General features: G+C 41.9%; 1 protein-coding gene across 1 annotated transcript; it reads left to right on the forward strand.

Annotated features, from left to right (window-relative positions):
- Positions 1 to 669: 669 nt before the first annotated feature.
- On the forward strand, positions 670 to 11127 carry LOC131572758 (complexin-4). The gene is made up of 3 exons (XM_058826079.1): positions 670 to 2688; positions 4596 to 4683; positions 9902 to 11127. Exons 1-3 carry the CDS (start codon positions 2522 to 2524, stop codon positions 10127 to 10129), a joined length of 483 nt encoding a protein of 160 aa, XP_058682062.1. The 5' UTR covers positions 670 to 2521; the 3' UTR covers positions 10130 to 11127.
- The last annotated feature ends 4129 nt before the right edge of the window (positions 11128 to 15256 follow it).

The following is a 15256-nucleotide window of genomic DNA, read 5'->3' on the forward strand; positions in this document are numbered from 1 at the left end:
GTACATGTCCATGAATTCTAAGCAAGTGTATTTGAAGCATTCTTTACCCTTCATTCAGAGTCAGAACACTTACAGATCTGGGTTCAGTTCTACCTGACAGTGGGGAGTTAATGGCATTCTGACTCTGAATTCCCTCCTTGTCATTTTTCCCCAGTCAGGAGCACATTTTTTAGCAAGTGGAGGAGAGGAATTTTAAATCTATTCAAGCTGACAAAACCCTAAAATACTTCTTTCTGATGGTCCAGCTGCTAGAAAAGGCAACATCCTCTTGGTAGAGGGATGAAGCAAGGGGCAGAACCCTGGTTCTTTCAAGAACACCTAAGTATTTTTGCATTATGTGACTGATAGGAACACAGAATCTAGAAAAGTTTGGGAATTTGAATGGCATTTTTGGGCTGGCCTCCCTCTGGAATTTGCCTGTTTAAGACTGAATTCTGTTGCTGGGATTAGAGATCCATGTGTTCCTTGGGTATGGAACACAGGCTTTTATATATCACCCACTTTCATCATATATAACAGGAAGAGAGTCTTTAATTTTGATTTCACTTAAGCTAGAGGGAAAAGACATAGATTTAAAGCAAAGGAAACGGCAACATGAGTACTTAACAGCTGTCTGTATGTTTTCATGAAGCCTGTGTTTCCTGTCATCAACAAAAAGCAGTAAGTTTTTTAATTTCAATAGAGCACCTGCCTGAAACAGAATTACTCTGGGAGTACTGGCTGCGTTGTGCTTTTTGTCAGCAGCCTCTCCTGTGTTTCTCAGCAGCTTCAATGCCAATAGGCCTTGCAACTTTTAAAGCCCTTTTTGTTATCTTTGATCTCAGAATTAACATGGGAAGGCCTTTTGCTGATTGCAAGGTTGAGAGCTGGAGAGCAAGACCTCTCAGCAGTCCCTCCCTAGTCCAGTCCTTGCCTTTCTCAGTCTTGTGAAAGCATCACTTTTAGGCACAAAATTATGTTAGAAACATTTCTAGAGGGATCAAAGCCTACAGCAAAGTCAGGGAAGCTTCTTTACAGTAAAGACCAACAGCACAAAGCTTAACAGGTATGACTTCCCATACACTTGGATAAGACCCTGGAGACCTAACACTAAAAATCAGTGTTTGCAAAGTTCCAGCTAGGAGAATTTTAAATAGAGATGAAGCAGTTGTTACTTAGAATTCATGATTCTGAATGACAGTTTCAAAAAGAAAGTTAAGGTTTCTTGTTTAGTCACTAATAATCCAGGATTTCTGAATGTTCTGTGGTTTTGCTTTTTGCTTTTGTTGTTGTTTTTTTGGTAATAGTAATAGGTCTGCTTTAATTAGAAAGGCTGTAATACAGATTAAGGCATTAAGCAAACTGGAATCCTTCCATCTCTCAGTTCTCATTGAAATTATGAGAATGCTGGGAGAACCATTTAGATAATCAAAATTCCAGAATGTTGCATTATGTCATGTGCAGTCAGGGCAGTAGGATGAATGCTCAAAACCCAAACTCATGAACTTTGGGAACCTAGTGGGTGATTTTCTTTCCGAAAATAGTCTATGACCTAGGTAGCATATCCTGGAAATGTTTAGCTGAGTAGACTTGGTGAAGCTAATGATGTGGCTGAAGTTTTGAAAGATGAGGACCTAGAGAAACAATCTACACCCAAAAGATATCCAGACTGTTTTATGGCATACAGATTCAGATTTATTCATCCTTTATTAGCAATTAGGATTAAAAACAGCAGATGTTTTATGCAGCACCAAAGTACAAGTTTAGAGGGAGACAGCCTGGGGAAGAGTTGACAGAAACCCAAAAGAACAGTAGGAAGATCTGACTTGTTTTCTGTGGGGTTTCTTGAAATAAAGTAATCATAACTTTGATAACTTAATGTAACTCATAGCTTAATGAGTGATACCTCGTTCATCTGCAAGATAAACCAACTATATGAAAAGGGGCTGAAGAAAAAACACACAATATATTTCTGTCCAGTGGGACAAAATATTAACGGATAAAAAGAATCAGGGGTTTTGCTTAATGAAGACTTGAAGTTTTCAAATCTCAAATCTGAGGGTTTTCCACTCAGTAGCTTGAATTTTGCTGTTTTACTATGGTTATTGAATCAAGCAGATTTTCAATTCAGATCCAGGGAATGTTGTGATCTCTCTGAAAGTAAGAGCAAGCTACAAGACTAAAGATGTCAAAATGCTATTGCACACTGTAATTGATTTTTGTGTGTGTGCAATTAGCTTAAGATATTAATGGAAAAAGTAGGTAGTTGCATCTAATGATTTTTTTTTTTTGAGTAATCTGAACCATCTGCCTCTATATATTAAGGAGTTCTTTCTTTAATCCAGATTATGGCTGACAAACTGGTTTTGGCATTCACGTTTCACTAGCACTGTGCCCTTGAAGAGCTGATGTGGCTGTAGAAACTCTCTTGCTTACAAACTGTTGTGTTTGAAAACCTATTTCGTTTGGCTTTCTTGTAGTTGTTTTCTTACAGCTCTTTTTTTTTTTTTTTTTTTTTTTTTTTTCCTTTTCTTTTGAGAGGATGGCCTTTCTAATGAAAAGTATGTTGAGCAACCAGGTAAAGAATTTGGGACTTGGAGGTGGAGGGGAAGAAAGCAAAGAAGAAGGCACTCCTTCTGATCCAGCAGCAGCTGCAGGAATGACCAGAGAGGAGTATGAGGAATATCAAAAGCAAATGGTTGAGGAGAAGTGAGTACCTGTTCCCTTATTATGAGTACGGGGCTGATTCTTGGTAACTTCATGCAGATAAAAATAACCCCCAAAAAAAGCCAAACATGCAACTCTTCACTGATTTTTTTAAAAAGCAGATGAATCTTTGATAAAAAGACTTTGCAAAATAAAAGTTCCTCAACTGGAAATTATAAAATATTACATTCCCTCTTCCTGTTCCCCCTCCCCATCCTGCAACTCTTTCCTAAGCTTTCCTGCTATCTCCACAGCTTGATATGCTGGACTCATTCCTAGGTGATGTTACTTTATATTGAAAATTTTTCCATGATGTTTGTAGTGCAGGATTTAATTCTCAAATGTATATGATTTGTTCTCCTAGAACTCCATGTGGAGTACACTTTCAATATGTAATATTTCATTGTCCACATTTATTAGGGCAGACTTGACAAAGCACTGAGTGCTCATTTATCTTAAGCAAAGGTTTAAGATGGTTATTTTTTTTCTAAAATCTACTAAATAAAGCAAAACTTTAAAATCAATTAAGTCTCAATTTTGTCTGCAAAGACAATCTCTATCACTTGCTGTGTTTATAAAAACAAGTAAAATGGAGGACTTGGCATGTGTAGGAATTCAAACCATGCATAATTATAAATAAAACGATTGACTTTTAAATCTCTAATGCATCTGTTCTTCTAATGGTCAATTACATAATGGTTGTGTAAATCCTTCTTGTAAGATGATTATAGGTGCCAGGTTAACGACTGATGGAATTTGAGGTATCCAGGTCTGTATTTAGCATCAGACATTTCTATCAGTAAGCCCTGAAGAGGTGTCATTTGGTCTGGAAAAAAAAGCACAGAATGTTTTGCTCTGCCTTTTGTCAAGGGATATTTAAAAGAAAAATGACCACTTGCTGGCAGGAAGATGCTTTATGGAGACTGAGAAGAAACACAGGATTCCTGGGAAAGGGAAATGCGTGGGAAAGGAATTGCTTCTATATTGGTTTTAAGTGGGGCACGTGTCCTTTCCCTGCTGAATTGTATTGATGAAGCAGGGCAGGAATACCTCTATATAGGATAGAAAGAAACTCTAAGAAAAAAGATCATCTCAGGATGAGATTTGCTTCTATGTTAGAAATCTCTGACATGGACAGAGCATGTTCCTGTTTCAGGGCTCCCTGGATTTTGCCCGGTGTTCAGCTGTGCAGGAGTGGAAACACCAGGAAATGTGCCTTGCTGAATTTGTGCTCAAGCAGTTTTGAACCCGTTACCAGCCAGGCTTTGGGTTCTTCTCAGATTTTAGGTTGTTTGTGGGGGCTTTGTTTTTAGAGGGAAAGAACTCCAAAAATTCATTTTGGAAGCAGAGGAAAAGTAATATTTCATTTTGGAAGTAGCTTTTATGCACCAAAATACCTGTACTGAAACAAGATCAATTTTGCAATAGAATTTCCCTTAAAATCCTACCAGGGAATAAAGAAATTAAAGGGAGAGGGGGATGAAAGGTGAGTATTATCAAATGTTACCAAAAATATTTGAGGAGACACATTTTTCAAATAAATACATATGTAATTAAAAAAAAAAAAATGGTGCAGACTGGTTCTTAAATCTAATTAAAACATTTTATAAAATCACAGATTAAGTCTGTGCTTTTCCATACAGCGAAGCTTTAGAATTCATTGCTCTTGTGAAACAATGAATGCACAAAGAAAGACCAGGAAAATTCACAGGTGACAGAAGCACAGGAAGTGTGACCCCTTGGCATCACTTTATTGGTATTACTCCTTTTGTGCCTTTGGACAAGTTACTTACCTTGGGGAATAATTCCCGTGTGTAGCTTTTTGCACCCAAGCAACTGGTTGAGTGCAAAAGATTGTTAAAGATTGTTTTTATTAGTATCTTGAACGAACATTTTTTTCTGATTTCCAGGATGGAAAGAGATGCAGCATTTGCACAGAAAAAAGCAGAGCGAGCCGTTCTAAGGGTTCACCTGAGAGAAAAGTACAGACTGCCCAAGGTAAGCCTGTAGCTCATCAGTTCATCTAGTCCAGAGGCCAAATTCCAACCGATTTTAAACTGCCCATTACTTTTTCTTTAGTGATCCTGGCACTGTCAAATATTTCCAGGAAAACCAAAACATTGAAAGCAAAAGCCTCAAGCAACTTATTTAAAATATTTTAAATCATTGTGTTATTTTGTAATCTTCTGCCATGGACAGGAGAGAGGTAATACAGGACAGAGTACTCTTTCCAGGGCTTTGGATCACACATTTGCTCTGACCCACCACTACTGGGAAGATGTTGGCATATTTAATTTATACCCTTTAAGGATATGTGTGATGGTTCTTATCGATTTGAGAGTTTATTTATATTACTCACCTGCCAGCTCTGAGTCATTACCACTCATTTTCTGATCAGTACTTTCCAGTGCTTTTTGATTGATTAAAATGGAGGAAGGTAAAGAATCCATCTCCTGTAAATTTAACTCCTAAAAACTGTAGTGCTCAATCCAAACAAGTCATTTAGGGACTCAGCAGCAGAAAGAGACCAGCACTTGTAACCTCATCTAGCCAAACTTTTAAATAGGCATTTAAGGTGGGGTTGGGTCACCTCCCAGTGGCTGTGTCTCTTCCAGAGGGAGGCCAGGTTGTCACCTGGTGAACTCAGGTAAAATGTATTCCACCCCTAAGAGCCTGGCTGGTGCTGTAGCTGGACAACATACCCTGAGGGTATTTAATTACAGAAAGATTAATTATGCAAAAAAATTAAGTCCAAGTTTTTAAGTGATTGATTGGATTGGAGGCCTAAGTCTCTAAACAGCAGCATTTTAATTAGCAGCTGAGGAGTAAAATATCATTAGGCTTTGCTTTCCTTTTGGAGGCATATGCTGAGACAACTCCTGAGCAGCATTTACCCAGCATCTCATCTGTACTTTCATCTCCAAGAAGGATAGCTGCTTTGGAAAGCTCCAGTATACTTGAGTGCCCAGGTCTCAACTAAACATCGGTGGAGCTGTGTGTCTCTGGTTTTCAAATTCTCCCGCTTGTAGTGCATTTTTCAGCTCGAGATGGTGTCCAGGTCACCAATCCCCCTTGGCTGAGCACCTCATAGACACACAAAGATGCAGCGGTGATCTGACCCATCTCCAGCAGGGTCTTGGCTTTGGCATGTACTAAGTGCTCTCTGGGGCCATATTTCAGTAATAACAATGGAAGATTTGTCTCCAAGGTAGGAGAGTAACTCTAAGCCAGAAAACAATATTGCAGGATATGTTTCTCTACATTTGTTTCTCCCTATGGCATTTCTTGGTTTTCATCAGCCCTCATGAAAACATGTTATAGCAGGAGGAAAACTAAATTATTACATGCACGCTGTATGTCTCTGAAAAAAAATTCAATGCTTGTGATACAACATTCTGGCAGTAAAATGCTCTCAGACTTCTGATAATGCATTAAATATTTTGAAAATTGGAAGTCATTTCAGGTAGCCTAGTATAGCTAGAAACACTGAATATTACAAATATCAATCAGGCAAGCATTTTAAGTAAAAACATGAAATTCAGGACTAAGCAGGGCCCCCTTTGCCATGTAAAATCTAAAGCTCCGTGCTATCTGGGCCAGATTTATAAGAGAAAGTAGACCCTTAATGAACCTAATCCTATTAACAGAGATGTCAACTTAAGTTTGTCATCAGAAAGATGTTTTTAGCCATGAGACATTTTATCTATGGACAACTTTTTCATCTTTGGCATATTCAGTGCATCACATTCATACAAAACATTAAAATATATAAATTCAGATATTAATATTTTAATAATAATGTTGATTTTTAATTTTTTTTTTTTTTAACTCACCAAACTCTGTTATCCACTTGCTGCCTTTTTCCTCTTTTGGGATTCAAGAATCAATGAATTTCTGCAAGGTCTAAACACAGGGGCATGAGTTGATGAGGTGCTGTGGAAAAACGGAGTCCCAGTGCAGCTGTCAGGAGGGAGCCATCCCCACTCAGCAGTTCTGCGCTCCAAGCTGTGATCTCTGGATTCTCTGAGGCTGTTTCTGGAGAGGCAGGCTGCTGGTTCCAACATTTGGCTCCTCATACCTACTTGTGAGGTACCTGCAGCCCTTCAGCGGCCTGTGTTGGTGCTGGATGGTGGTGCTGCTGTGTTGCTAATTTAAGTCCCACCTACAGGTCAAAGCAAGGTGAACTCTGATTTTTTATGTTGCTTGTGCATTATAGGTGATGAATCACAGGATAAAGTCTGAAGTCAGCTACCTAAGGATCTCTGCACATCAGCATAGGTAGTTAGGCATAAAGAAAGCAGAATATCACACAGCAAAGCTGGAAAAAGGTTTGGTTCCCCTGGACATTAGTCTGTGAGCTTTGATCTTTTTTTGTTTACAAGCAGACTTCATATAAGCAGTGTTGAACCAGCATTTGGTCTTCTTTGCTCCTTAAGCTGTACAGAAGGCTTTAACATCATTGTTCAGAGAATCGAAAGTGCCATTTTACAAGCAATGCCAAACTTTGATTGTTCTTCTCCCTGCCTGGAGTGCGTAGTCTTCCTTTGAGGGAGCCTGACAAAATTTTTAGTAACAAAAGCTGTCTCTCCTTGAGGGAGGTTTCTTTTCCTGCCCTGCAGGCATGGAGCTGTCTAATGTTAAACAGTATCCTTTACCTGTGGGAGCCAGAGAAGGAATTTCCCCTGTTGTTATCAGATGGTGACCATCTCCTGCTTGCACTATCTTAATCCTTCCTCTCTCTCACACACACCTTTTTTCTCATTTCTCTACACACTTAATGCTACAAAATAAAGTTGGTGTCTTTGAATTGGACCTTTGCACCTTAATTTAGGCAGAGGACTTTACCACCAAATTGTAACAAAGCAGGTATTTAGACAGTTTTCTGCTTACACCTACCTGTGTATCACTGTATATGTAAAGAACTCTATTGCATCTATAGCAAAACAGATCTGGGACTGACTACATCAGATGCCTAATCAGGGCCAAAAAACATTACCATGCATTCGGACTCTACTGCCTATGCTCTTGAATTGTCAGAATAATGTCTGACCCAGTTTTGGCCTGGGCACTCTCCCAAGTAGTTCCCACGGCCAGTTTGGGAGTTAGGCATTTCCAATCGGCAGTTAGATGGGACCACCCTGTTTGGTAGGGCGACAGAGTTCAGTAGCATCCCAGTGGGTTTTTCCAGGCCAGTTGGCCTTGGGGCAAGAGACCGGTGCCAGGCATATTTGATTTAGTAGAATAGATGTTGCTTCTGTGTTCACTTTTCCATTTCAAATCAAAGTAAACAAGAATCAAATGCTCACATTTTAGAAGAAAGAGAGAGGCCATACATGTATCATGTGGTTCTTTGCTTCTTGTTGAGCAACCCCACCCTGTTGAAGCTCATTTTAGGTCTGTTAAAGCTAATTGTCAAGTGGGTAAAGGCAGGTAGCTTGGGCAGAATTGTACTGCTTTAGACTGTATCTCAATGTATTCTTTTTCAGTCAGAGAACACTTTGAAGCCCCAAACTGTGGCACATCACATCCCAGACTTCCATAGGACAGTGGGTTTTGGTGCAAGAACGTGTCAGACAATTGTTCACGTTGCCAAAGACATGAATCACTACAGTAGCGTGCAGTGATAATACCTTAAATTAGAAATAATTCTAAAGGAAAGAACATGTTTGATAGTCTGATTAGGGGCACTTTTTCAGTAATTAACATTTTTTTATAATCCCCTACTGCTACTGTTAAGGATTTCAAAAGGGCTAACTCCTAACTCCTCTGATAGCCATCAGATGCTGAACGAAAGCTTAACACAATTTGTCCTGCTACACAATCAATAAAAAATACCTCTTCTGTTTGGGAGATTGTTTCTAGCTCTCACATATCTGACTGCAGCAACCTTTACCCAAAAAGGTGAAGAGATGTCCTCGCCCACTTTATCCACATAGCAGTAATAATCCTGCTAGAGCGCTCCACAGTTTCACAGGATATCTTGGGGAAAATCAGATTAAAGGTAGTACAGTCATTGCAAGCATAAAGTGTGGAAATATGGCACCATAAATAGTGGTTATGAAGCTGAACACCTCCAGTCTTCCTGTCCTCGCAAAGGCCTGCAACAACACAGATATTGCTCATATATGTCCCTGCATTCATTTGTCCTTTCATTCATGCAAAACCCAGACTCCTCACTCTAAAAAACACCTCCTGCTGATAGCATTGCTGCTTATTCATATCAGGCCTTTGCTGCTGTCATGCTTAATTTTGGAGATGTAATGAGGCATTAATGCTTATCTTTGATGTGTGAACTGTGTCAAAATACCCTGTTCTTCTGAGCTCTGGGTCCATCAGAATCCACCAGAAAACGTGAACAAAATCACCATTGTTTGAAAAATTGACATAATCCCACTGATGGAGTGTTTCAGTGGGCAGGCAGGAAGCGTGTGCAGTGCCTACTGCATCTCAGCCCGTTTAATTGCTTAACCAGTTTCTTCTCCTGTCTCTTTTTGCTTTCTCAGACTTGCAACCAACCTCCCTCCTCTCTTTTATTGTCCAAGTTCTCCTATTATCCCGCTTACTAGCACTGCAACACTGATTATGTGCCAGGCAGCCCCTGCTCTTTATCACAACTCAGAGACCAACCAGAGACCCAGAGAGAGTTTAGACATAGTTTGGGAAGACGGGGGACCCTTTTCCCAGTAATTCATTCTGAAGTTTAGTGCATCTTTCTTCCAGAAGGCTTCAGTTTGGTGCTGATACCTAAAAATCACCCCACCCCCCCAACAACTGAATAAAGAAATGGTACCACAGCTTTTCTTAAGCTCTTGTTTCATTGACCAGAGGCAGACAGGCACAGCAGCTGGCAGGCTTGGTAGTGTCCTGCAGCATAGTTTTGGGGGATACAAATAACTTGGAATGGAATTCCTGAACTATCAGCATGGCAAAGATTTCTAAAATGACAAGTGACACTGAGGGCTTCAGTTTTAACAGTGCTGAAGCCCTTCAAAGAAATATAATTGACATTGCCTGAAAAATTTTAGAACTTTCATGGAGGCTGATTGCGGCCCTGAATTCTTAAGTTGCACCCAAAAAATTTGACTGAAAAATCTGTGCACCTGTTTTGGTTCTTCCTAAAAACAAACAAACAAAAAAAGAGCAAATCAAGAGGCTCATTTGTAGATCCTGGGAGACCAGAAATACTCTCATCTGCTGGTTTTGTTTCCTGCTTTAGAGCGAATTGGATGAGAATCAAATACAGATGGCTGGAGATGATGTGGGGTTGCCAGAAGACCTTCAGAAGATGGTGGCAGAAGATCAGGAGGAGGAAGAGGACAAGGACTCTATCCTAGGCCAGCTGCAGAACATCCAGAATATGGACATGGATGCCATCAAAGAAAAGGCACAAGCCACCTTCACTGAGATGAAACAGGCAGCTGAGCAGAAATGTTCTGTGATGTAGAAGAGCCACCACTGCCCAAGGGCTGTAACTTCAGTCTTGTGTTGCTGGGGCTGCAGAGGGAGAGCAGGCAGAGGGATGCACATAGCTTTGTAGCATTCAGTGTAAATATAGAAAAGTGATGAGAGAGAGACTTAAAACCCTGAGGGGAGAGTAAAAATTTACCTGCTGGGACTGCCTAGAAGAAGTTAGAACTGATCCTCAGTTTTGAACAACTTTTTCCCCCATGGAAAAAATGTCTTTAAAGAAGTTGATATAGGGGGGAAAATGTGCCTTTTTCCATTTTTTCCATGTGATTGAGATGCTATTAAATGTGTCTGTTTGAACAAAATTGTACTTCTGATACATCACACAGAGGTAATCGCTCATTTAATCCTAATTTCAGAAATAAACATGTATGTTTCTTATAAAAATATGTCTGTTTCAAACATCTTGAGGCAAACACAGTATTCAGATATTCACATTTTCTGCAAAACCTTGATTTTTTAAAATCATCTCTGTACTAAGTATAGCAAAAGGCAGAAAGTGAAGCATATAACTCAACAGCTTGGGTCAAAAATGTCATATACACTGAGTGGAGACTTGTAGGAAAGTAAGGCTTGGTGGCTCTGGAACAGTGCAGGCTTCTCCAGTCTGCTTTTATTTCCTAGCCTCTCAAAAACACTTCAAACATCAAGGGACAGCAGTGACCCTCTGCTTCTCTGCTCTGTGTGCCAAATTCTGGGGCTTGGGGTACCACCACAAGGCTAAAACCAGCTCCCCATGCTGATTCTGGAAGTTGTCTCCATCGAAGGCTAAACGTGGAAGGTTATGCCAGGGTAGGGCACCTAAATCTGAGGAAAGGCATAGCTCACACTAATGTTAAATCTGCCTGTGTTTATGGGACAATGCAGGCTGCTACTCCCAAGGGATTCTATAAAATTAATGGCTTTGTAAGTTCTCCAAGAGCTAGCCTGGGAAATAAATTTGGAAATTAATACATGTGGCACCTTCCTACAGGTTTATAAGTCTCTTTTGCTCTCTCTGTCTTTCTGTCTCCAAACATTCAAGTAAAAATATTAATTTTAAATTAACAAATGTACTAAGTATGATTTATATCCTTTCTCCCTCCCTCCCTCCCTCCCTCCCTCCCTCCCTCCCTCCCTCCCTCCCTCCCTCCCTCCCTCCCTCCCTCCCTCCCTCCCTCCCTCCCTCCCTCCCTCCCTCCCTCCCTCCCTCCCTCCCTCCCTCCCTCCCTCCCTCCCTCCCTCCCTCCCCTCTGTCTTTTCCTCCTCTCCTCTCCTCTCCTCTCCTCTCCTCTCCTCTCCTCTCCTCTCCTCTCCTCTCCTCTCCTCTCCTCTCCTCTCCTCTCCTCTCCTCTCCTCTCCTCTCCTCTCCTCTCCTCTCCTCTCCTCTCCTCTCCTCTCCTCTCCTCTCCTCTCCTCTCCTCTCCTCTCCTCTCCTCTCCTCTCCTCTCCTCTCCTCTCCTCTCCTCTCCTCTCCTCTCCTCTCCTCTCCTCTCCTCTCCTCTCCTCTCCTCTCCTCTCCTCTCCTCTCCTCTCCTCTCCTCTCCTCTCCTCTCCTCTCCTCTCCTCTCCTCTCCTCTCCTCTCTCCTCTCCTCTCCTCTCCTCTCCGGTATTGGTTTGTGAAGTGCACAAGACACAGCCACAGCACCCTCCAGGTGGAAAACCACTCTGTGCTGAGCCCCCCTTGCCTGCTTTGGGTCATGTCCTCCAGCCCCATAGAGCAGTGGGGGCTCTGCCAAGCCCCAGGGTGTTACAGGGCTTTGTGGAGAGAAGTTAGTCATCCCGTGGATCCTGGAAAGCCCCATCACCACCAGGGAGGATCTGTCTCCAGGAAGAGGTACAGGGAAAGTCTGGATAACACAGGTTCCACAGGTAAAGAGGAGTCACCCACAGCTACATGGGGACAGTGACAAGGGACAGACAGACACACCGTCTCAGGGAGGATGTGAGCCTGTGCTGTGCCCGCAGTGTTTTACCGGTCATTCGGAAAGGAGGTCAAATTCTCGTTTATGACAAAGTCACCTCTGCAGTGAGGCAGAAAGAAGGGCAAGGGAGAGAGGTTCCCCTCCCTCCTGCTCAAACAGCTGCTGGGTGCCAAGGTGGCAAGGGAAGTCCCCCTACCACCTCCTGGTGCACTGACACAGACACTGAGATACAGAAAAAGGCCAGAGAAAAGCTGCTGCCCTTAAAAAGCTCATTACCACTGACAGTCACAGTGGTGCCTGCCTCCATGTCTGCAAAAAACCAGAGGGCAGCATGCAGCTTTGTGTGTTTGTCACATATGGATCGTGTTTGATTACGGCAAATTACATTTGTTTGGCAAATACATTTATTTGTATGTATTTTTCCTATTTTTGAATAGAATCCTTTGTCACATTTCAAGTTGATTGCCAGTTTTTCCCTAATGTTTCTGCTGAGCACACAAGCACTTTCTAAAAACACTCCTCCCAACCATATTTTAAATGTTCTTGTAAGTAGTTTCTAGTTTCCCTGAACATAGGTAGTTTGCTAACAGTAAAAGGAAGCTGAGATTCCTTCTTACAAATAGATCTTGGGGAAATTCTTTCATCAATCACTCTCCAAATAGAAACTGAACAGACTTGCTTGAAAACCCATTATCCAATATTTCACCCATTGTAGCATTAAGAAAATAAGCATTTTCTTCTCGCTTCTTTCTTTCTTACCTAAGAAACACTGAGTTGACAAGTTTTGACCTTCCTTGCTTTTTACAGAGGATGTCCTGGTGCATTAAATGGCTCTCATCCAACAGGTAATTTCTTTAGTGAAGAAAACCTATCTTCAGCAGGTACCTCAAGCATCCGAGCTATTTTGCCTAAAACCACCAAGACTTCTGATCTGATTTCTTCCTCTTGGGATTCTGCTCTCACATGGCACCACAGAATCTAATTATCTATGTGGAAAGACAAGTGGGATCTTTTAGGAGGTCTTTACATAAAGTAGATAAAATAGTCATGAGCTCAGCTCAACCAGCCTTAGGTTTATGAGGCTCATTGCATTTCTCTCTGCACTGGTATAAATCTGGGTGGTATTGCCACACTGTTATGTTGCTTTACAGACTGAATTGTCCTATCTATAAAACACCAAAATAAACAAGCCTAAGGGTTTTGACCTTTGAATTAAAATATGCCTGGGACATCCCGAAAATCTTACTGAAAGCATCTGGTGCTTTAAAGGATCTAATTAAATTTGTCAGCAGATACAGGATCAGCATTTTCACAGTTTAAAGGGTCAGAGAAGAAAGTACAGTCAGAATCACCAAAGAAACAATTAATGAGATTCCAAAAAAATGTCAGGGCTGGCAGAGACAAGTGGGACTGGGAGGTGGCTTGGGACTGGCATAGGATGGGAGCCCAGCCCCATTGAAGCGCTGCTGGCATGGGAGCGAGCTGCCTTAGGCACCACTGTTAGACCAGAGCTCCCACATTCAATCTGGAGTGGCAGAGCCAGGGCAGGGTGGCAAATCTATGCTGCCCTAAATGGATGCCTGATTTGCAGCTTGCCAGAGGTGGCTGCCTGCTCCTGGCAGCACCTGCAGGGCTCATCCCTCCAGCACCGGCTGTTCCCAGGCTGCCAGCCACAGGAGTGGAGAGATGGTGGGGCCACCCCAGGTACATGCAGCTCTCAAGATGCTTAGCCCTGGGGACAGGTCACAGGGGAGCCATTGCATGTGTGTAAATGCATGTGTGCTGGTATGTGAGTCTGGGAATGTTTGTGTCCATATTTGTGCACAAATGCACATGTATGTGTGTGCATGCAGCTATGCACGTGTGAGAATGGACAGGGACATGTCTGTGCGCCCATGTGTCTTTGGCAGGGGCAGATTAAAGGGTTAGGTCACATGGCAGTTACTGCTGGATGGACCCTACCTGGGATTTGGGTTCTTAGAGTTAATAGGATCGCTGGAGCTCAAGACCGTCATCCCATCAAGATAAATGTCTCTAGTGCCCACTTTTAAGCAATCCGAATTCAATTAGGCTAATTGGAAAACAAGTAAAGAAGGATTGCATTAATATAGCCTTATAGCATGAACCTCCCCTCCCTCCCTCTGAGCATAGCGAGCCAAAATGCCAGCACCCTCGCACCCAGTACATGGTGCTCCCACCAGAAAGGGCTGCCTGGCTCTGAGAACCTTTTCCATACCCACAGCCCAGACCCACAGTGGGACAGCAAGATCTCTGTGCAATTCCTGAGTGCCAGACCGTACCCTGGGAGGTGCAAAAAACACAGCTGATTCTCAGGGGTAGACCAAATGAAGACTCAGCAGAAAATAAGGAAGGCGTGAGTGATGCAGTGACAGGAGGAGGAAGCAGCTTCCTCATACATTATGTTTTCAAGAAGGTTCTGAAACTGCATCCTTAGGAATTTTTGGGGTTGGAAAAAACAAAGCCTTTTTTTGTTGTTTTTAATGATCTGCTGGATGATACAGAGAATATAAACTGCAGGAGGATACAGGTTTCCTCTAGGTGAATATTTCCTCCTTTTCCTTGCTTCCCTCCTGTTGATTTGCAGTCTGACCTTGGAAGCCCCATTTATCTCTCAGGGAGGCCCTCCCTGCTGCACATCTTTGGTCTGGAGAGTGATGTCTCTCCTGCAGCATGACTTCAGCTTCAAATCTCTGCTCTGCAAGGCAGTAATTATTTCACCTGGACATAAAGAAAAGGCAGGAGAAAAGCAAGGAAGGAATCTGTGGCATTTTATGGTGCTGATTTCATTGTGTTAAACCATGTCCCATGTGTATGTCTCAACAGTGACTACATTTCCCTTTAGTCTTCACTGTACATGTACAAGAAGGAGGTACAGCAGATGGCTGCACTTTACAAATTGTCCATCTTGAGAACTTTTGTTACTTTCCAAGCATAACTTCAGCAGAAATTTTAATAATGCATTGCAAAAAAATAAAAAAGGTGATGGAATGGGAAAAGGAAGTTTGTTACTTCCTTGGAAAGGCAAGTAACAATCCCTGCCTATTTCATCCCCTAATGAGTATTCTTAAACTTGATTCTGGTTGCCCCCAGAAGTTTCCAAATGTCAATGGTCTTTGCAAAGCTGTAATGTACCAAAGATCAGTTTCTGAAGCTCATACTAATAAGATACGTATCCCAG

Source organism: Poecile atricapillus, chromosome Z (genome assembly GCF_030490865.1).
Source record: "Poecile atricapillus isolate bPoeAtr1 chromosome Z, bPoeAtr1.hap1, whole genome shotgun sequence".
NCBI lineage: Eukaryota > Metazoa > Chordata > Aves > Passeriformes > Paridae > Poecile > Poecile atricapillus.